The sequence below is a fragment of the Garra rufa genome, chromosome 1, assembly GCF_049309525.1.
Source record: "Garra rufa chromosome 1, GarRuf1.0, whole genome shotgun sequence".
NCBI lineage: Eukaryota > Metazoa > Chordata > Actinopteri > Cypriniformes > Cyprinidae > Garra > Garra rufa.
The window spans coordinates 8669194-8692038 of record NC_133361.1 but is presented as its reverse complement, the minus strand read 5'-3'; the positions used below and the strand labels follow the sequence as shown (position 1 = coordinate 8692038).

The window sequence follows — 22845 nt, the reverse complement described above, 5'->3', positions numbered from 1 at the left end:
ACATAGGTTGTTTGGCAAACGTCATTAAACCTCAGAAGAAGACTAGTTTCAGCGTGATTTGTTGTTTTGTTGTGATGATAGGAACTGTTAGTTGAAATGTACTATTTCTAAATAGAAAAATACAAAATTGAATCAGGTCGGTAAATAATGTTACCTATAATATTCTCATAGCCGTGACTAAGTTTTGATTCAAGTAGGAATATCTGGAGAAGTATCAGCTGAACTGAGATCTGTTGCTGTGAATATGGTGTTTGTTAAAGAGGAGCATGAGGAGAACATAAGTGAACCAGAGTCCTGGAGAATAAAACATGAGGAACAAGGAGGTTGGTGTTTATTCTTCATTCATCTTTAATGATTTTGTGGTATATTAAACTAACAAAGATTTAACATGTTACCTGTGGATCCCTAAAAAGTTTTACATTCCTTAATATAAAAAATAAGGGCTTAAAAATCCAATGGAACTGCCAACCAGACGATGTATATTTTATTTCCTCTCATTGTTTTTTTTTATAATGATAAAACCATTCACTTTGTTTTTACATTAGTGTCATCGCAAACATTTTGTGGGCATTTAGTTTTTCTGCTCAAACATAATGTACATTTATGACACTTTGGTACTTTCTGTTATATTACACTGGCACCAAAAAAAAAGTTATACAACATGTTTGATCTCTTTATACCTGCCTTTTTTTTTCACTGTTGGACCAAATGGTAATGGAAGAAAATATATTTGCTAAGGTTTCCCATATGCATCTGTATCATTATGTTTATCGTTATTTTTGCATCCCTATTCTTTATTCTAAAATACTGAATATTGGGAATATCACAAACTGAGTGCAGACCCTGAGTACTAACCTATGATGTTTTTTATTATTCTTTGTAACAAAACCATAAATAGTTTTATTCAATTATTTTAAAATCACAAGAAATGAACTCCTTCGTTGGAAACAAATCCTACATTTAATAGTTGAATAAATTTACAGTATGAACCTTAGATGAACTATGATGGCAAGAAATAAATATATTTTAAAAATAAGTAAATTTAATAATCACAATCAAGGAAAAAGTGGTCAATTAATTGAGGTTTTGATTTGGTTTGTTTTAATGAGTTACTAAAAAGAACCAATTTTTTATTTTAATTCAGAGTCGACTGAAGAAAATAAGGAGACTGAAGATATGAGTAAAGCTGAGGTAAAAATGAATATTAAAACTAGAGAAAAACTTCTGACTTGCTCTCGAACCCAACAGGAAAAAATGAAGAAAAGAAGAGCCAAAAAATATTGCTCCTGCACTCACTGTGGAAAGACTTTTACAAGCAAAACAAGTCTTAAGTGTCATGTGAGGATTCATACTGGAGAGAAACCATTCACTTGTGGTCAATGTGGGAAGAGTTTCAGTCGCTCATCACATCTGAAAACACATGAGAGGATCCACACTGGAGAGAAACCGTATGCATGTGATCAATGCGGGAGGGGTTTTGCACAAAATAATGGCCTTGTGGCACATATGAAAGCTCATACAAAAGAAAAACCGTTCAGATGTGATCAGTGCGGAACGAGTTTGAAATGCAAATATAAACTTGAGCTTCACATGAGGATTCACACTGGAGAGAAACTGTGTCCCTGTGATCACTGCGGGAAGAGTTTCACAAACTCATCAACCCTTAAAGTACATATGAACAGCCACACTAGAGAGAAGCTGTATCAATGCTCTGCATGTGGGAAGCTTTTCATTCAATCATCTTCTCTACACAGACATATAAAAAACAGTCACAATAAGTCTTCAGATCCAGCACTTTCATGCTTGATGCGGCGTCATGACAAAGAAACATGATCTACAGTTCATCTTCATCTTCAAAACCAGCAGGTTCAACTGGGAGATCCAGATCAACTCAGTGATGGATTTCTTCCCCAAAAAACATTGTAATGTTGCTTCATAATGTAAATGATATCATTGTTTTTTACGAGTTTAATATGACGTTCAGTTGTCTTATAATTCATGTGTCACTTGTAGTTTGCTTACCTTTTTTGTGAAGGAAAGCAGAAGCTTTTGACAAACCCTTCTTGTTTAGGAAGCTATAAGACTTTTAAGAGAGCTGGGATTTATTTTTAATTTTGTTCTTCACTGTTGCTTTTAAAACAAGTAGTAATTACATGTTATCCAACAGCTCTTTCTGTTACAGGGCCGAATATACCTTATTGTGACAGCCAAAATACATTTTTGCCGTCAGCCGGAAACTTCCAATGATCCTGCAACTTTTAGGCAATTGAAAAAAATATTAAAAACACTAATTTAATTAATATTAAACACTGTGCTGTCAAAAGTTGGTATTGTGGATTTATTGTATACAGCTACATTTATATAAATGGTAAGATGTCACAAAAAGGTTCATTAGTTAACATTTGTTAACTAGTTTAGTTATCATGTCTACTTACATAATACTTCTACAGTATTTATTAATCTTAATGTTATTTCAACATTTACTGATGCGATGCAATAATAAAAGCAAAAGTTGTGTTTGTTAAAACTAGTTAAACGTTGAAGTTTAAGCAATAGTGCACTTTAAACTAACAACGAATGACTGTATTGTGATTAATTTACATGCACAGATTAATAAATACTGTAATGTAAGGCAAGGCATTGACTAATGAAATATTATTGTATATAAATGTTTATTTGGCATTGTTGCATGTGTCATCCCTGGTGAAAATGAAATAAAATAAATAAATAAACAGCTAAAACCAGCCTTGGTTACCGTCATTACTGCCACATCAGAAGCAGTACTTGCATTGCATTTTTCATTTCTTTCTGTTATTTGGCTAAAATCCCCAGTGAAAAAAAAAAAAAAGCTAAAACCAGCCTAGGCTGGTTGGCTGGTTTTAGCTGGTCATCAGGCTGGTTTTGGAGGGGTTTTGGCCACTTTTCTTAGGTGGTCAGGCTGGGAAACCACTAGCTAAAACCAGACAGGGAGACCAGCTGAAACCAACAACTTCCAGCTGAAACCAACTAAGACCAGCCAACCAGCCTAGGCTGGTTTTAGCTGTTTTGTTTTTTTTTTTCTTCCCCAGCATGGATATTATTAACATTACACCAAAATTGAATTAAAAAACAAAGTTCTTGACCAGTGAATGTTTTTTTCCCCCCCCATCATTACCACCACACCAAAAGCAGTACTTGCATCGCATTTACATTTTCATGAACTTTGTGAAGTTTCTTTCTCTTATTTGGCTAAAATCCCCGGTGAAAAAAAAAAAGCTAAAACCAGCCTAGGCTGGTTGGCTGGTTTTAGCTGGTCATCAGGCTGGTTTTGGAGGGGTTTTGGCCACTTTTCTTAGGTGGTCAGGCTGGGAAACCACTAGCTAAAACCAGACAGGGAGACCAGCTGAAACCAACAACTTCCAGCTGAAACCAACTAAGACCAGCCAACCAGCCTAGGCTGGTTTTAGCTGTTGTTGTTTTTTTCTTCCCCAGCATGGATATTATTAACGTTTCACCAAAATTGAGTTCAAAAACAAAGTTCTTGACCAGTGAATGTTTTTTTTTTTTTTTTCCATCATTACCACCACACCAGAAGCAGTACTTGCATCGCATTTACTTTTTTAATGAACTTTGTGAAGTTTCTTTCTCTTATTTGGCTAAAATCCCCGGTGAAAAAAAAAAAAAGCTAAAACCAGCCTAGGCTGGTTGGCTGGTTTTAGCTGGTCATCAGGCTGGTTTTGGAGGGGTTTTGGCCACTTTTCTTAGGTGGTCAGGCTGGGAAACCACTAGCTAAAACCAGACAGGGAGACCAGCTGAAACCAACTAAGACCAGCCAACCAGCCTAGGCTGGTTTTAGCTGTTTTTTTTTTTTCTTCCCCAGCATGGATATTATTAACATTACACCAAAATTGAATTAAAAAACAAAGTTCTTGACCAGTGAATGTTTTTTTTTTTTCCCCATCATAACCACCACACCAGAAGCAGTACTTGCATCGCATTTACATTTTCATGAACTTTGTGAAGTTTCTTTCTCTTATTTGGCTAAAATCCCCGGTGAAAAAAAAAAAAAAAAAAAGCTAAAACCAGCCTAGGCTGGTTGGCTGGTTTTAGCTGGTCAAACAGCCTGGTTTTAGCTGGGAGACCAGCTACTTCCAGCTAAGTCCAGCCAACCAGCATAGGCTTTTTTTCAGCAGGGATATGACACAAGATATTTGGCTTTCACAAATGCACTCTTCTCCGTTCCTGAAATACTAAAACAAACAAACAACAAAAAACATTAGCCTTCATAAATTAAGTATTTCCTAAGTATAGAAAATGTTGTACTTATTCAATCAACTGTTCAGTTCAACTTTATTTACCTTCAGCCTGCGATCAAGCAAAGATGCTCCAAACTGCACGCATCACTTCGTTCAAGAAAGAGATGGGAGGAATAATGAGGTTTGACTGACAGTTTGAGGAGCCAATGGCATTACAAGGTTTAATGGCGCTGGAAGCTTCTGTCACAAAAACAAATTCCTCGTATGTGTACACCGCGTTCCAAATTATTATGCAAATGATTTCTTTCTCTGGTTTTCATAATTAGTCAATGCAAATGACAGTCAGTATAATTTTTAAGTCATCAACCATTCGGGTATAATTCGAATTTCATTGAACAAACCTCCTAATGATAACAGTATTTATTTCAAAAATAAAGAACTGAAAATGCATTGTTCCACATTATTATGCACAACAGAGTTAAAACATTGTATAGGTTGTAAAGAACTGAAAATGGGCATTTGCTGAATTTGCAGCATTAGGTGGTCATATTTACTGAAATCTAAATCTATTTAAATCAAAAACATCCTAACTGGGCAAGTTACATCTTACCATAGGACCCCTTCTTTGATATCGCTTTCACAATTCTTGCATCCATTGAATTTGTGAGTTTTTGGAGAGTTTCTGATTGAGTTTGTTTGCAGGATGCCAGAATAGCCTCACAGAGCTGCTGTTTTGATGTGAACTGCCTCCCACCCTCTTAGATCTTTTGCTTGAGGATGCTCCAAAGGTTCTCAATCTGGTTGAGGTCAGGGGAGGATGGTGGCCACACCATGAGTTTCTCATCTTTTATGCAGCAGCCAATGACACAGAGGTATTATTTGCAGCATGAGATGGTGCATTGTCATGCGTGAAGATGATTTTGCTAAGGAAGGCACAGTCTTTTTGTACCATGAAAGAAAGTGGTCAGTCAAAAACTCGACATACTTTGCCGAGGTCATTTTAATACCTTTAGGGATCCTAAAGGGGCCAACCAGCTCTCTCCCTATGATTCCGGCCAAAAACGCCACCTCCTTGGTGTGGTCGCAGCCTTGTTGGGACATGTTCCATCCACTACTCCATCCATCTGGACCATCCAAAGATGCACAACACTCATCAGTAAACAAGACTGTTTGAAAATGAGTCTTCATGTATGTCTGGGCCCACTGCAACCATTTCTGCTTGTGAGCATTAGTTAGGAGTGGCTGAATAGTAGGTTTATGCACAACTGCAAGCCTCTGGAGGATCCTTCACCTTGACGTTCGAGGGACTCCAGAGGCACCAGCAGCTTCAAAAACCTGTTTGCTACTTTGTAATGGCATTTTAGTAGCTGCTCTCTTAATCTGATGAATTTGTCTGGCAGAAACCTTCCTCATTCTGCCTTTACCTGCACGAACCCGTCTGTGCTCTGAATCAGCCTCAAATCTCTTCACAGTACAATGATCACGCTTACGTTTTCGTGAAATATCTCATGTTTTCATACCTTGTCCAAAGCATTGCACTATTTGATGCTTTTCGGCAGCAGAGAGACCTTTTTCTTTCCCATAATTGCTTGAAACCTGTGGCCTGCTTAATTATGTGGAACATCTTTCTTAAGTACTTTTCATTTAATTGGGCTCATTTATCAAACTAATTATCACAGGTGTCTGAGATTCATTTCAGTGATCCAAAGAGCCATGAGCCAAATAATGATTGTCGTTTCCACTTTGAAATTTGATTCATGACCGATTCTGACCATTACAACCAATAATTGACATTGATATCTAAATAATGACAGGTTTACTACTGTCTGGCGCCAGAACACTTGGTTAAAATTTGGTTCAAATTGTTTCCTGGGTGTTGTTTTAATAAAGAATGCATTCAAAAGAAGACCATGTTCTTGTTTCTTTCAGAAGTCGTTTAATTTAATTTCCAGATAAAGGCACTATATTTCACAGAAGTTAAATCCGTCCATATTGCATGTTCAAACCTTAATAGCATTCATGTTAACAGATTCACAGATGAAAGTACATCATTTTGAAATGTAACTAAACAATTCAACTAAACTCACTGCATTTTAGTTGAGTAAACGTACTGTAAATTTGGTGAACTAAAATCTCATATGTAGAGGACTTTAGGTAGAATAAAACAATTCAGATGACTAAATTATCACAAAAAGGCTTCCTTTACATGTGAAAGTGTTTCTACACTAAGGACAGGTGACAGGCTTTTCTGAAGTGTGAATATGCACATGAACATTCATGCCTTCCCTTAGTAAAACTCTCTCCACACTGGGAGCAGACGAAAGCCTTTAATCCAGCATGAATTAGTCCCCAATCAGTCACAGCTAAAGTTATATATATATATATAGAGTTTTTTACAGTGAATAAAGTTAAACCAAAAACCAGCAGATTCAACTGTGAGATTCAATTTACTCAAAGATGAAGTTCCTACCCAAAGAACAATGCCAAAAAGTTGTGTAATTGTGCTTAAGAGTAAATTGTATAATTTTAATGAGAAAACATCACCTAACAAATCAGTATTTTTATATCTGAAGTTTGCTGTTCATTAAAAAGACAAATTTTGTAGGCGTAAGTTATTCATTTAAATTATAGACAAGTGCGAACTGGGTGCTTAATGCAAATGTAATTGGCCACATTTACAAAACCAGGTGATTATGTTCGCCCATCTATATAATGACTCTTTATGTATAGAGACCAAAGGATGAGGTTAATCTATCAGTTTTAGTGATCAAGTATATTTGCAAAGACACTGATGGATTTTCTGAATAGTTAGAAATGTCTGTCCTGAAATGAAAAAGTCCAAGTCTAACAGCAAATAGGCTTCTCTGTATAAAGTGAGATGATCTGCTGATGATCCTGAATGTCTTGTTGAATGAGTGTTGATAGTCTGAGACTCATCAATATTAACAGAGCTGCTGAAAAGACTCTTTATTTCATGTCAATAGTTTCTGTTTTCAGCTCATTTATTATGCTGATGTCTTAAGATCTCCTTAAAATAGCCACTTAATGCTCATTTCATTGGTGTCAACAGACTGAGGGCATTTGTTGGTTACAAATCTTTAGATTTATTTGTATTTTAATGATTCTATTTCAATGTTATGATTATGTATAGCCTGGAAGAATTAACAGTACATTTTTTTTTTATTATGTTATTGATTTGTATAGAAACAAATGCAGTAACTCTGATATAATTTTGATTTTGGCAGATCAGCTCCTCCCACTGCAATCACATCATCACTGAAGCTCCTCCCACTGCAATCACATCATCATCATCAGTGAAGCTCCTCCCACTGCAGTTTGCCAATAAATGCTGAAATATTGCCATCAGTTTACAATCGAGGATGAGTATCAAAGCATCAGGAAGAGCTGAAATCTGCAAAAACAGAGAGAAGATGAGAGATCCAGAACCCTGCAGAATCAAACACACTGAAGATACTGAAGAACAAGCAGGTTGGTGTATATTTTTCTTTCTTTATTAATAGTGCTGATGGTTATAAAGCTTCAAGCTGATTTAGATTGGCTGTAAAGTACATTTTCAGTAAGATTTATGTTAGATAAATGTGTAGTTAAACATTTAATAGTTACAGGGGATGTTTAAAAGTACAAATTTGAAGATCAATGTACTATTTAAAGTTTCAGGGACCTAAGTATTGTATTACATTTGTCAGGGCTCAACAGGGTTACTGAAAATTAACCATTTTAATTTGTATTTCAGAGTTAATAGAAGAAAGCCAGGATAATCAAGAACTGAGGTTGTATGAGACACATTTGAGCTGCTCTCAAACCAAACAGAAAGATTTAAAGAGAAGAGCACAGAAGTCTTTCACCTGCACTCAGTGTGGAAAGAGTTTCTCAAGAAAATATAAATTTGATGTTCACATGAGAATTCATAATGGAGAAAATCCATTCAGTTGTGATCAGTGCGGGAAGAGTTTCTCACAATCATCAAACCTTAAGGTACACATGAACATCCACACTGGAGAGAAACCGTACAAGTGTTCACACTGTGACAAGAGATTTATTCAGTCAGGAAATCTGAGAACACATGAGATGAGCCACACTGGAGAGAAACCGCACACATGTGATCAGTGCGGGAAAAGTTTTGCCCTAAAAGGACTACTTGAAATACATATGAGAGTTCATACTGGAGAGAAACCGTTTGCTTGTGATCAGTGTGAAAAGAGTTTCATGCATTCATCAACCCTTAAGATACACATGAACATCCACACCAGAGAGAAGCTGTACGTGTGTGATCAATGCAGCAAAACATTTTTGCGGGCTTCAGGCCTAAAGGAACACCTGGAAGTTCATACAAAGGGGAAACCTTATCCATGTCATTTGTGTGGAAAGAGATTCTCACAACTAAAAAAATTGAAAGGACATCAGAAAATACACGCTGATGTGAGAGAGTACATGTGCTTTGAGTGTGAGAAGACTTTTACCACAGCAAACCATTTGAAACTGCATGAGAGGATCCACACTGGAGAAAAACCTTTCAAGTGTTCACACTGTGACAAGAGATTCAATCAGTCATCAGCTCTGAAAAAACATGAGAGGATCCACACTGGAGAAAAACCTTATAAGTGTTCACACTGCGACATGAGATTCAATAATTCATCAAGTCTCACGAGACATGAGAGGATCCACACTGGAGAGAAACCGTATCACTGCACTGAATGTGGGATGTGTTTCAGCCGTTTATATTATCTACACAGACATACAAAAAACAATCACAGCTAGTAGATCGTCTTCAGATCCAGCACTTTCAGATCTGATGCTGAATCCTCACCAAATGAGACACAATAATGCATCAAGCAATAAAATGTCATCTAGAAAAATTTGTCCGAACCAGTCATTACAAACTACATGATCTATAGTTTTCACAGTGAATTCATTTCATCTTCAGATTCAAAGGAGTTTCAGATTAACTCAAAGATGGAGTTCCTTCCCAAAGAACAATGTCAAAAGTTGTATTCCTGTGTATTTATTATTGATCAAATGTATCTTTTCATTATTACATTACTTCTACTTTTTTTTCTTTTAACAATTGATCAACTTGTAGAGTCTGCTGATTGTATGTTTTTAGTCTTTAAGTCTGGAAGCCATTAAGTGTTATGTTTGCTTTTAAATTCTGTTTTTAATTTCTCAATAAACCTTTTGAATTGAATTGAAAGCCTTTATTGTCTTATAGTATTATACTGTTAGGGGTGTATGCAGGACTAGACGAGACGATAGACGATATTCACAAATAACAATATATTTAATAAATCTCCAAAAGGAACAAGGCAGGAACAGGCAGGAACACTGAAGGCTTTCACACAACACGTAACGTTAAGGACCGACAATACACTGAACTCAAAGACAGACTCTTAAAGACAAACTAATCAAGATACACAGGTGACATGGATGACTGATAATAAAACACAGGTGTTACAGATGACGGTGACGAGGGCTAAACCAAATGACAGATCAACGGGGGGAAGACAAATGGGAAAAACCAATGACAAGACAGACAGAACTGTGACATTACGCCCCCCTCCGGAAAGGCGCGTCCTCGCGCCGTGGAAAAAACGAAAAAACGAGAGGGGCGGAAAACCAGGAAACCAAAGTCAATGAGGGAGGGGGCTCCGGCGGAGGACGCAACCCCCGGAGGAGGACCAGAACAAAAGTCCAGGTAACACAGAAGACAGTCCATGGGGGCGACGACGGAGGGAGGAGCCAGGGAAGACACAGGAGGGACCTGAAGCAGGAGGAAACCCACAGGACCCAGACCACAGCCATGATGACGGCGCACGGTGGAGCCGACGGAGGGAGGAGCCATGGTGGAGGGAGGACCGCTGACTCCATGGGGCCGACCGACAGAGGCGGAGCAGATGGAGGAGGAGCCCGAGGCGGAGACGGAGAGCCGATGATCCGGGGTGACGCCGAGGATCCGGAGGGCCAAGGTGGAACAGGCTCTGGCGCCCGAGGCGGAGTCCCGGAGATCCGCGGCGGAGCCAGAGCGACAGAGGATGGAGGCTGTGCCCGCAGGAAGGAGGAGTCCCAAGGAGCCGGTGGGACGGCGCGACGAGGCACAGCCGGAGGAGCAGAGTCCTGAGGAGCCGATGGGGTGACGACTGACCAGGGCGGAGCCGGAAAGACGATGGAGCCCGGTGGAGCTGGTGGATAGACGGGTGACGGTGTAGAGGAGGGCGTCGAGAGCCGTGGTGGAACCGCGGGGTCGAAGGGCCGAGGCGGAGTCCAGGACTCGGAGGCTGGAGGCGGAGCTGAGGGATCCTCCAGCCGAGACGCCGATGGAAGCAGGCAGTCCCGCGGCGAGCCCACTGCACAGGTGGTAGGCTGAGGGTGAGCTGAGGGGCTGTCAGGGGACAGCGGCGGCCAGACAAACATGGCATCAGATGACAGAGGGTGGGTGGGTGGGAGGGAATTCCGGGCAGACAGGACAGACGGATATTTCCATATCAAAGTCAATTAAGTTACCAGAGTTATCTTGGGCAAGATCCGAGAAGAAGTCTATTAAATCCCCAGAAATAGATCCAAGCTCACCCTCAGCGGTGGTGCAGTGGGCAGGGCTCTCTGTAGCCCTCTCTAGCTCCACGTCATACTCCACCGTCACGGATGTTGCAGTCGGCTCTCGCACCTGGTCCGATGGGTCCAGCTCTGGCTCTGTCGCTCTCGGCTCTGGCTCTCCATCGTCGGTGGGCTCGGGCTGCGACTCCGCTTGTCGGGGTGATGTTGGGCTGGGTTCTGGGTCAGGTGTGGGGCTGGTGTCATCCTCCGCGTTTGACGAAGATCTGCTGGACACCAGCACCCACACGATGAAATCAGCGATGCTCTCTCGAGGACCTTCCCCGGACAACTGCCTCTTGATGGTGTGGTTAAGTCCCTTACGGAAAAAGGTACAGAGGCAGTAGTCCGGGTAGTGCGTGTAAGGCACGAGGTGGATGAAGTCTCTGGTGTAGTCCTCGAGAGAGCGATCCCCCTGCTCCAGGAGAATGATGCTCACAGCAGGGTCCATGATAAAAACCAAAAAATAAACACTGAGAAAAACGAAAAATAAAGCAGGGGAAACACGCTGGGGAACTGTTTCGGTCGGTCCTTCTGTTAGGGGTGTATGCAGGACTAGACGAGACGATAGACGATATTCACAAATAACAATATATTTAATAAATCTCCAAAAGGAACAAGGCAGGAACAGGCAGGAACACTGAAGGCTTTCACACAACACGTAACGTTAAGGACCGACAATACACTGAACTCAAAGACAGACTCTTAAAGACAAACTAATCAAGATACACAGGTGACATGGATGACTGATAATAAAACACAGGTGTTACAGATGACGGTGACGAGGGCTAAACCAAATGACAGATCAACGGGGGGAAGACAAATGGGAAAAACCAATGACAAGACAGACAGAACTGTGACATATACTATATATATATTGCACTATAGTATTTTTCTGCATACACTGAAATTAGTAGCACTGTTCATGAAAAAGACTCATTTTGTAAACATAAGCAATTAATTTAAATTATAGATAAGTGCGAACTTGGTGCTTTTTCAATCGGTTCCTGTTCAGCGCCTTTAAGAGAGACTTAGATTTAATTGTAATATGCTTTTCATTGTTGATTTTTAAAATGACTGAGTTATTCTTCCACTTAAGATGTATTTAGGAAAAGTAGATGCAAGATATACTGTCAAGTAGCTTCACAACTGATCCTTCTGTGCATCTCTTGTGAATGAATACCTATTATTAAATGAGCTCTGTGGCTAAATTATGAAAGACATAGTATCAGTAAGCTGTAATGTTCACTGTTCTCTGTTTGGTGTTGGGGAAATAAAGGAAATGCACTTACAATGTAGTATTGCCTCATAAATATTATCAAGCTAACTCTATCTTGCCAACTCTTCCTACATGTGATAATGTCAAGGCATTCGTCTCTGATGTGTTTTCATTATTTTGCAATTCAATTACCAGCACTCTCTCCACCCTCAATAGCATGACTGAGGTGAGTACTTGGCCTCCTTTCCACCTCCTTACCTCCTTTGGCAATGTTATGAAACAAATTAAGTCCAAACAAGATGGGAAAAGTTTGAACTGTCATGCATTCATTTGTCTATTAACAGCTGAGTTTGTGTAAGAAGTTGCACTACAAGTCAAGTCAAGATTATTTATACAGCTTTTTTTACAATACAAGTTGTGTCAAAGCAAATTTACAGTATTAAAATAGAACAATGGTGTGTCAGTAATGCAAAAGTTTCATGTTACATCTGGTTCCTGTGGTCTTGTGCCAGGGGACGTCTAGGTAGTTGTTTACTAATGATCTGTTTTGGGGCTCATCTAGTTGACATGGTTTCTGCTGACATTCAGGCTGTAGTTGCTGATCCACCATCTGCTCTTGGTACGGACTGGATCCAGGGGACTGCAGTGACCATCTGATCTGGATACAGATTGGATCTGTTGGATCTACGGTGGCCTCGGAATAAGAAAGAAAGATACTAATATTAGCGTAGATGCCATTCTTCTTCTGATGCAATGAGATGACACTGATCCAATACCAAATATATTTATGTATGTAATTATGCAGGAAATATTAAACATGAACATATATCTTACATTAGTTTCTAAAATTGATTTGAACATATTTATATAATTGAGCACAAATTATGGGAATACTAGGGAATAACAATATGGCGGTGTGGTGGCTTCACTTCTATGACATTATGAGCAATCCAGTTATAGATTAGTGGTGTAAACTTATGATAATGGATTACCACAGTCATATGGACTTAAAACACATGCATTTGATGGCAATAAAGTCCTCAAGACTCATCAGATTTTCTCTATTCTTTCAGGTATTCATTCCTACTTAAAGGGATAGTTCACCCAAAAATGAAAATTTGATGTTTATCTGCTTACCCCCAATGCATCCAAGATGTAGGTGACTTTGTTTTCTCAGAAAAATACAAACGAAGATTTTTAATGAAAACCGGTGCAGTCTGCCAGCCTTATTATGGGTGTGGATGGGCACCAAACCTTTAAAAGTAAACAAACATGCACAGACAAATCCAAATTACACCCTGCGACTCGTGACGATACATTGATGTCCTAAGACACGAAACGATCGGTTTTTGTGAGAAACTGAACAGTATTTATATAATTTTTTACCTTTGATACACAGCCACGTCCATCTGTCATGAGCACGAGTTTGGAATCAGTCACGTCACATGAGCACACGCTTCTGGCGTAGAATACGCAAACGCTGGAAGCGATCTGTCGCATGAATACGACACTCATTGTTTACACAGTGCACAGAGATTGTGGGTATAGCGGCTATTCAAAATGGTAATTACTTGAGCGTATCCTGATTGTTTAAACCGATTAAAAGCTAAAAGATTAAGTTTGCTTGCACAAACTCATCCGGGACTTTTCACTGATTTCCCCTTGCAGCGTTTGCATATTCTACGCTAGAGTGACTGATGCACATGTGACGTGACTGATGCCAAACTCGTTACATTTATAAGGTTATATTTTATAGCTTGATGCTTTATTGTTTCACATTTGGTGAGGAGGCAGCATCAGATCTGAAGATGATCTATATAAGGCTCATCCACACATAGACAGCGCTTTCCCTGCCCATTCCTTTATTTTTATTTTTTGTTCTTCCATAAACATGGCGTTGTCTCAAGAAAAATCTGTGTACACAAAAAAACACTGAAAACAACTCAAAATGTTGCGGTACTCGTGCCAGATCAATATGTGGAGCTGTAATCCTGCCACATAGGTTTACTAAAAATGGAGAAGTCTTGGAGTCTTGCATGCTGTAAACAAACCCAACAAACAACAAGTAAAGCTAATAAAAGTTAATAAAACAGGCTTCATGTTTACTGTTTGGTTTTTGTATGACTGTGTACAGAAGATGAATGATTAAAACACTTCCCACATTCAGTGCAGGGATATGGTTTTTCTCCAGTGTGGACTGACATATGTTTCGTTAGGTCTCCTGACTGAGTGAATCTCTTGTCACAGCGTGAACACTTTATATCACAAGTTATATCAACTCATTTGTATTGTGATACGTTATAATGACTTGTAGTTTTAAGCTGATTTAACTTAAAAACTTAAGGCAGCTGCTGAACTTACAAAGCTAAGTTGAATCTGGTGAAAGCTTTTTACAGTGTACTTTTTACTTTTTATAATTTATCAACTTGTAGAGTCTGCTGATTGTATGTTTTTAGTTTTTAAGTCTGAAAGCCCTTAAGTGTTATGTTTGCTTTTTAAATTGTTTTAAATTTCTCAGTACAACGTTTGAATTGAATTGAAAGCCTGTTCATTAAAAAGACTAATTTTGTAAACGTAAGCGATTCATTTAAATTATAGACAAGTGCGAACTGGGTGCTTAATGCAAATGTAATTGGCCACATTTACAAAATCAGGTGAGTATGTTCGCCCATCTACACTAATGTCTCTTTATGTATAGAGACAAAAGAATGAGGTTAATCTATCACTTTTAGTGATCATGTATATTTGCAAAGACACTGATGGATTTTCTGATTAGCTGAAAATGTCTATCCTGATGTTAAAAAGTACAAGTCATTTGAAAAAGTTGAAAGTCTTATTCGCTATGGAATTACAGTCTGGCTTGGAAATCTGTCTATTCAATTGAAAAACAAATTGGTTCATATCCAAAAAACAGCCATGAAAATTATAGGAATAAAACAATACGAGCCCAAACAGACTCTATATGAACAGGCAGTGATGAGAAGAGCAATACATATCAGTGCTGATTCCAGACATCCTCTATTCAGTGAATATCAGCCGTTACCATCGAGAAAGAGACTGAGAATGCCAATGTGTAAAACCAACAGACTGAAGTTTTCGTTTGTGTTTGCCTCGATAAAACTGTTGAACTCTACCAAGAACAATGAACCTGTAGCATATTAGCACCTTACTGTGCTTTATATATTTCATATTTTTATATCTATACACTGTCTTACATTGTAAACAATGTATGTTCTTAATTGTTTTGTTTCGTTTTATTTATTATTATTGTCTGCCTAGAGCAACGTTGTAGCACTTTTTTGCCCAAGACAAATTTCCTCTCGGGGACAAATAAAGTTTATCCTTATCCTAAGTCTAAGAGCAAAAAAGCTAAAGTGAGATCATCTGCTGATGATCCTGAATTGTTTGTTGAATGAGTGTTGATAGTCTGAGGCTCATGAATATTAACAGAGCTGCTGAAAAGAATCTTAATTTCATGTCAATAGTTCGTGTTTTCAGCTCATTTATTATGCTGATGTCTTCAGATCTCCTTAAAATAGCCACTTAATGCTCATTTCATTGGTGTCAACAGACTGAGGGCATTTGTTGGTTACAAATCTTTAGATTTATTTCTATATTAATGATTCTATTTTAATCTGATTGTGAATAGCCTGGGAGAATTAACACTACATTTTTTTTAATTATGTTATTGATTTGTATAAAAACAAATTCAGTAACTCTGATATAATTTTGATTTTGGCAGATCAGCTCCTCCCACTGCAGTCACATCACCACTGAAGCTCCTCCCACTGTAATCACATCATCAGTGAAGCTCCTCCCACTGCAATCACATCATCACTGAAGCTCCTCCCACTGCAGTTCGCCAATAAATGCTGAAATATTCCCATCAGTTTACAATTGAGGATGAGTATCAAAGCATCAGGAAGAGCTGAAATCTGCAAAAACAGAGAGAAGATGAGAGATCCAGAGCCCTGCAGAATCAAACACACTGAAGATACTGAAGAACAAGCAGGTTGGTGTATATTTTTCTTTCTTTATTAATAGTGCAGATGGTTATAAAGCTTCAAGCTGATTTTGATCGACAGTAAAGTAGTTTTTTAGTAATATTTACGTTAGATAATTGTGTAGTTACAAATATTAAATAGTTACACAGGATTTTTGATTATGTTTAAATAATTTGAAAATCTCATGAACCTAAATATTGTATTACATTTGTCAGGGTTCAACAGGGTTACTGAAAATTAACCATTTTAATTTGTATTTCAGAGTTGATAGAAGAAAGCAAGGGTAATCAAGAACTGAGGGAATATGAGAAAAATTTGAGTTGCTCTCAAACCAAACAGAAAGATTTAAAGAAAAGAGCCCAGAAATCTTTCACCTGCACTCAATGTGGAAAGAGTTGGACAAGCAAACATAAATTTGATGTTCACATGAGAATTCATAATGGAGAAAATCCATTCACTTGTGATCGATGCGGGAAGAGTTTCACACACTCATCAACCCTTAAGAATCACATGAACATCCACACTGGAGAGAAACCATACAAGTGTTCACACTGTGACAAGAGATTCAGTTGGTCAGGACACCTGAAAAGACATGAGATGATCCACACTGGAGAGAAACCGCACACATGTGATCAGTGCGGGAAAAGCTTTGTCCAAAAAGGACTACTTGAAGTACATATGAGAGTTCACACTGGAGAGAAACCGTTTGCTTGTGATCAGTGTGAAAAGAGATTCATGCAATCATCAACCCTTAAGATACACATGAACATCCACACCAGAGAGAATCTGTACGTGTGTGATCAATGCAGCAAAATATTTTTGTGGGCTTCAGCCCTAAAGGAACACCTGAAAGTTCATACAAAGGAGAAACCACATTCATGTCATTTATGTGGAAAGAGTTTTTCATGTCTTCAAGATGTAAAAGTACATCAGAAAAAACATACTGGTGTGAGAGAGTACATGTGCTTTGAGTGTGGGAAGACTTTTACTACAGCAAGCCATTTGAAATCACATGAGAGGATCCACACTGGAGAAAAACCTTTCAAGTGTTCACACTGTGACAAGAGATTCGGTTGGTCAGTAGACCTGAAAAGACATGAGAGGATCCACACTGGAGAGAAACCTTATCAGTGTTCTCACTGTGACAAGAGATTCAGTTCGTCATCAAGTCTCAAAAGACATGTGAGGATCCACACTGGAGAGAAACCGTATCACTGCACTGAATGTGGGAAGTGTTTCAACAATTCATCTGCTCTACACATACATACAAAAAACAAGCACAAGTAGATAATCTTCAGATCCACTTTTACATTTATTGCTGTGTCCCTACCAAATGTGACACAATAATGCATCAAGCAATAAAATGTGATCTAGATAAATTTGTCCTAACCAGTCATGATGACGGAACATTATCTAAAGTTTTCACAGTGAATTACTTTCATCTTCAGATTCAAACGAGTTTCAGATTAACTCAAAGATGGAGTTCATCCCCAAAGAAGAATGTCAAAAAGTTGTATTCCTGTGTATTTTTTTATTGATTAAATTAATATTTTTATTAATACATTACTTCTGCTTTTTACTTTTAACAATTTGTCAGCTTGTGTAGTCTGCTGATTGTATGATTTAGTGTTTAAGTCTGAAAGCCATTAAGTGCTATGTATGTATAGTTATGTAGTTAAGTATCTTTTCAAATTCTGTTTTAAATTTCTCAATAAAAGTTTTAAATTTAATTGAAAGCCTTTATTGTCATTGTATGTTTCTGCAATTAGTAGCACTGTTAATTAAAAATAATATTTTTGTAAATGTAAGCGATTCATTAAAATTATAGCGCAAATATGGTGCTTTTTCAAATTGTTCCTGTTTAATGCTTTTAAGAGAGACTGAAATTCAATTGTAATATGCTTTTCATTGTTGTTTTTAAAATGACTGAGTTATTGTTCCACTTAAGATGTATTTAGGAAATGCAGATGCAAGATATACTGTCATGTAGCTTCACAACTGTTCCTTCTGTGCTTCTCTTATAAGTAGGAATGAATACCTGAACCCAGTATTAAATGAGCCCTGTCACTAAATTATGAAAGACTGTAGTGTTGTTACATGCATCCTTGTCTGTCTTGTCTTTGCACTGTTCTGATTTGGTTTCTCCCATTGCCCTTCTGTGTTGATTTTATTAGCACCTTCACCTGGTCTCGTAATTAGTCACACCCTTTATAAGTTGTTTGCTCCTGAGTTTTCTTTGTGCCATCTTAATGTTAAGTTGCTTGTGTGTCCCTTGATTCCCTTTTTGTTTTACATTAAAAACATTTGTGGATTTATTACTGCCTCTTCGAGTAATCACTCTGGCTCTCCGTTAACCAGCACCCCTAACAGAAAACGGCACCAAAACAATGACGGCTGAGGACGGCTGTGGAGTTTGCGGCAGGGTGGTGGGGAGTTGGAGCGGTATGTGGCATATTTTATTGAGCTATACCATCAGGTGAGTCGGCCCGACGCCTCTATCGGCATCGTGTTTTTCTGTTGGGGCTGGACAAAGACACTATCCGTTGTGATTTTTCTGTTCACGATTTCCCTTTTATTGAATAGGTCAATATCATTTTTTATTTAAACGGCTCTAATTTCGAGATTGAACAAAAAGAGAATGATAGTCCGGATCATTGTCCAGTCCCCCCAGAGGCACGTCACATCGTGCCAGCTCATCCAAAGCCAAGAATCTCCACATGCCGCGCCAACCGCTCCAACCACCTGCCATGCCCCGAACACCCCAACATTCTTCAAAGCTCTGTTGCCTTCTTCAGCCCGATACCGCAGACCGCTGCCCAGCACTCAGCACAACAGCCAGAGTCTGCACGCAAGATGGCTGCAACACCAGAGTCTGCTCGCTAGATGGTGTACAATGGATTTGTCTGTGCATGTTTTCGCTTACCTTTAAATGTCTGGTGCCCATCCACTCACATTATTTGGCTGGCAGATTGCACCGGTTTTTGTTAAAAATCTTTGTTTGTGTTCTGCTGAGAAAAACAAAGTCACCTACATCTTGGATGTCCTGGGGGTAAGCAGATAATCATAAATTTAAATTTTTGGGTGAACAATCCCTTTAATTGTTGTTCACTGATAATCTGTCTCTGGGCCTCGTCTAGTTGACATGGTTTCCACTGACATTCGGGCTGTAGGTACTGGTCCACCATCTTCTCTTGGTATGGACTGGATCCAGGGGACTGCAGTGACCATCTGATCTGGATACAGGTGGCTACAGTGCCCTCGGAAAAAGAAGGAAAGATACTAATATTAGCGTTGCGTAGAATTTTAAAGGCGGTCGCAGGCCAAAATTTAGCAGTCAGTCTCAAGGTGGGTGAAGGGCAGAAACTGCATTTTGACCAATGAGAAGTCCTGTCCTTCCTGGGTTTAGTAACAAAGGTCATCATCTCGAGGTGTCTGGATGTTGTTCTGGTATCTGATGGCGTTCTACAGTTTTTTTTTTTTTTTTTTTTTTTTTTTTATGTTATTCCACCAAGATCCAATCAAAATGTAGCAAACATTTTGTGACCGCTGCACACTGATGACACTGGTAACTGATCCAATAAAAAATATTTTTATGTACCTAATTATGCAGGAAATATTAAACATGAACATATACCTTATATTAGTCTCTAAAATTTATTTGAATATACAATACATATTACAATACAAGCTTTATGTCTTTAAGCTTGTACTTTATGTTGTCAGTATCATTTCTCTAAGTGATGCTACAATGTCTGTATTTATATTTGTCCATGATTGTCCATGTCCATTAAGCAAATAACCTTTTACAGGCAGCATGTTTGCATTGTAAAAATGTTCAGGAAGACTTCAGATATAAAAACGCTGACTTGTTAGGTGATGTTTTGTCATTAATTTGGCTAGCTCAGTCGGTAGAGCATGTGACTCTTAATCTCAGGGTGACTCTGTTGCTTCTCTTTCTGGGGGCAGCCATGGCCTAATGGTTTGAGTTAGACTTGTAACCTGAAGGTTGCAGGTTCGATTCTAAGAACCTTGTAGATGGGGGAGTGAATGTACAGCACTTTCTCCACCCTCTGTACCACATCAAGGTGAGTCCCTTGAGAATATTTATCACAAATTGAGCACAAATTATGGGAATACTAGGGAATAGCAATATGGCGGTGTGGTGGCTTCACTTCTATGACATTTTTGAGAAATCCAGTTATAGATTAGTGGTGTAAACTTATGGTAATGGGTTACCACAGTCATGTGAACTTAAAACACATGCATTTGGTGGCAATAAAGTCATCTAGACACATCAGATTTTCTCTATTCATTCAGGTATTCATTCCTATTTACAAGAGAAACACAGAAGATTCAGCTGCAAAGCTACAGGACAGTATAACTTGCATCTACATTTCCTAAATACATCTTAATATGGTAGAATAAGTCAGTCAACAATAATGAAAAACAAATTAAAATCTCAGTCTCTCTTAAAAGTGTTGAACAAATGTCCTGAACAAGAACAGTTTGTATAAAGCATTTACAAGAAAGCAAACTACAAGACATACATATCCATTAAAAGACAACCTAACATAATATGAAACTCATAAGAAAACACACTGATTTAATTTACATCATGAAGCAAAATGGCATACAGAAACAAGACCTTTTAACGTTATTCTTTGGGAAGTAACTCCATCTTGGAGTGGATCAAAACCAGCAGATACAACAGAGATTCAGAAGATGAAGATGAAATTTATTAATTGTGAAAACTTTAGATTATGTTTCTTTGTCATGTCACTTATAATGTCTGGATAGGACAGATTTATCCAGGTTATATTTTATAGCTTGATGCTTTATTGTTTCACATTTGGTGAGGAGGCAGCATCAGATCTGAAGATGATCTATATAAGGCTCATCCACACATAGACAGCGCTTTCCCTGCCCATTCCTTTATTTTTATTTTTTGTTCTTCCATAAACATGACGTTGTCTCAAGAAAAATCTGTGTACACTGAAAAACGCTGAAAACAACTCAAAATGTTGCGGTACTCGTGCCAGATCAATATGTGGAGCTGTAATCCTGCCACATAGGTTTACTAAAAATGGAGAAGTCTTGGAGTCTTGCATGCTGTAAACAAACCCAACAAACAAGTAAAGCTAATAAAAGTTAATAAAACAGGCTTCATGTTTACTGTTTGGTTTTTTGTATGACTGTGTACAGAAGATGAATGATTAAAACGCTTCCCTCATTCAGTGCAGGGATATGGTTTTTCTCCAGTGTGGACTGACGTGTGTTTCGTTAGGTCTCCTGACTGAGTGAATCTCTTGTCACAGCGTGAACACTTTATATCACAAGTTATATCAACTCATTTTTATTGTGATACGTTATAATGACTTGTAGTTTTAAGCTGATTTAACTTAAAAACTTAAGGCAGCTGCTGAACTTACAAAGCTAAGTTGAATACACTTTTTACAGTGTATTTTTTACTTTTTATAATTCATCAACTTGTAGAGTCTGCTGATTGTTAGTTTTTAGTTTTTAAGTCTGAAAGCCCTTAAGTGTTATGTTTGCTTTTTAAATTGTTTTAAATTTCTCAGTACAACGTTTGAATTGAATTGAAAGCCTGTTCATTAAAAAGACTAATTTTGTAAACGTAAGCGATTCATTTAAATTATAGACAAGTGCGAACTGGGTGCTTAATGCAAATGTAATTGGCCACATTTACAAAATCAGGTGAGTATGTTCGCCCATCTACACTAATGTCTCTTTATGTATAGGGACAAAAGAATGAGGTTAATCTATCACTTTTAGTGATCATGTATATTTGCAAAGACACTGATGGATTTTCTGATTAGCTGAAAATGTCTATCCTGATGTGAAAAAGTACAAGCCATTTGAAAAAGTTGAAAGTCTTATTCGCTATGGAATTACAGTCTGGCTTGGAAATCTGTCTATTCAATTGAAAAACAAATTGGTTCATATCCAAAAAACAGCCATGAAAATTATAGGAATAAAACAATACGAGCCCAAACAGACTCTATATGAACAGGCAGTGATGAGAAGAGCAATACATATCAGTGCTGATTCCAGACATCCTCTATTCAGTGAATATCAGCCGTTACCATCGAGAAAGAGGCTGAGAATGCCAATGTGTAAAACCAACAGACTGAAGTTTTTGTTTGTTTCTGCCTCGATAAAACTGTTGAACTCTACCAAGAACAATGCAGCTGTAGCATATTAGCACCTTACTGTGCTTTATATATTTCATATTTTATATCTATACACGGCCTTACATTGTAAACAATGTATGTTCTTAATTGTTTTGTTTGTTTTATTTATTATTATTGTCTGCTTAGAGCAACGTTGTAGCACTTTTTTTTCCTCTCGGGGACAAATAAAGTTTATCCTTATCCTAAGTCTAACAGCAAAAGAGCTAAAGTGAGATGATCTGCTGATGATACTGAATTGTTTGTTGAATGAGTGTTGATAGTCTGAGACTCATCAATATTAACAGAGCTGCTGAAAAGACTCTTAATTTCATATCAATAGTTCGTGTTTTCAGCTCATTTATTATGCTGATGTCTTCAGATCTCCTTAAAATAGCCACTTAATGCTCATTTCATTGGTGTCAACAGACTGAGGGCATTTGTTGGTTACAAATCTTTAGATTTATTTCTATTTTAATGATTCTATTTTAATCATATGATTATGTATAGCCTGGAAGAATTAACACTACATTTTTTTTTTAATAATGTTATTGATTTGTATAAAAACAAATGCAGTAACTCTGATATAATTT

At 38.0% G+C, this 22845-nt stretch overlaps 2 protein-coding genes across 2 annotated transcripts in view; both read left to right on the top strand.

Annotated features, from left to right (window-relative positions):
• Positions 1-53: 53 nt before the first annotated feature.
• LOC141342854 (uncharacterized) lies at positions 54-1833 on the top strand. Its single transcript, XM_073847458.1, has 2 exons — positions 54-323; positions 1145-1833. Exons 1-2 carry the CDS (start codon positions 245-247, stop codon positions 1831-1833), a joined length of 768 nt encoding a protein of 255 aa, XP_073703559.1. The 5' UTR covers positions 54-244.
• A 6031-nt stretch (positions 1834-7864) lies between these two features.
• Positions 7865-22845, top strand: part of LOC141342771 (uncharacterized) — a 68693-nt gene continuing 53712 nt past the window's right edge. Inside the window, exons 1-4 of the mRNA XM_073847342.1 lie at positions 7865-7874; positions 7990-8946; positions 16528-17347; positions 19235-19409. Coding sequence (XP_073703443.1) covers positions 7865-7874; positions 7990-8946; positions 16528-17347; positions 19235-19409 — 1962 coding nt within the window. The remainder of the gene's footprint in view (positions 7875-7989; positions 8947-16527; positions 17348-19234; positions 19410-22845) is intronic.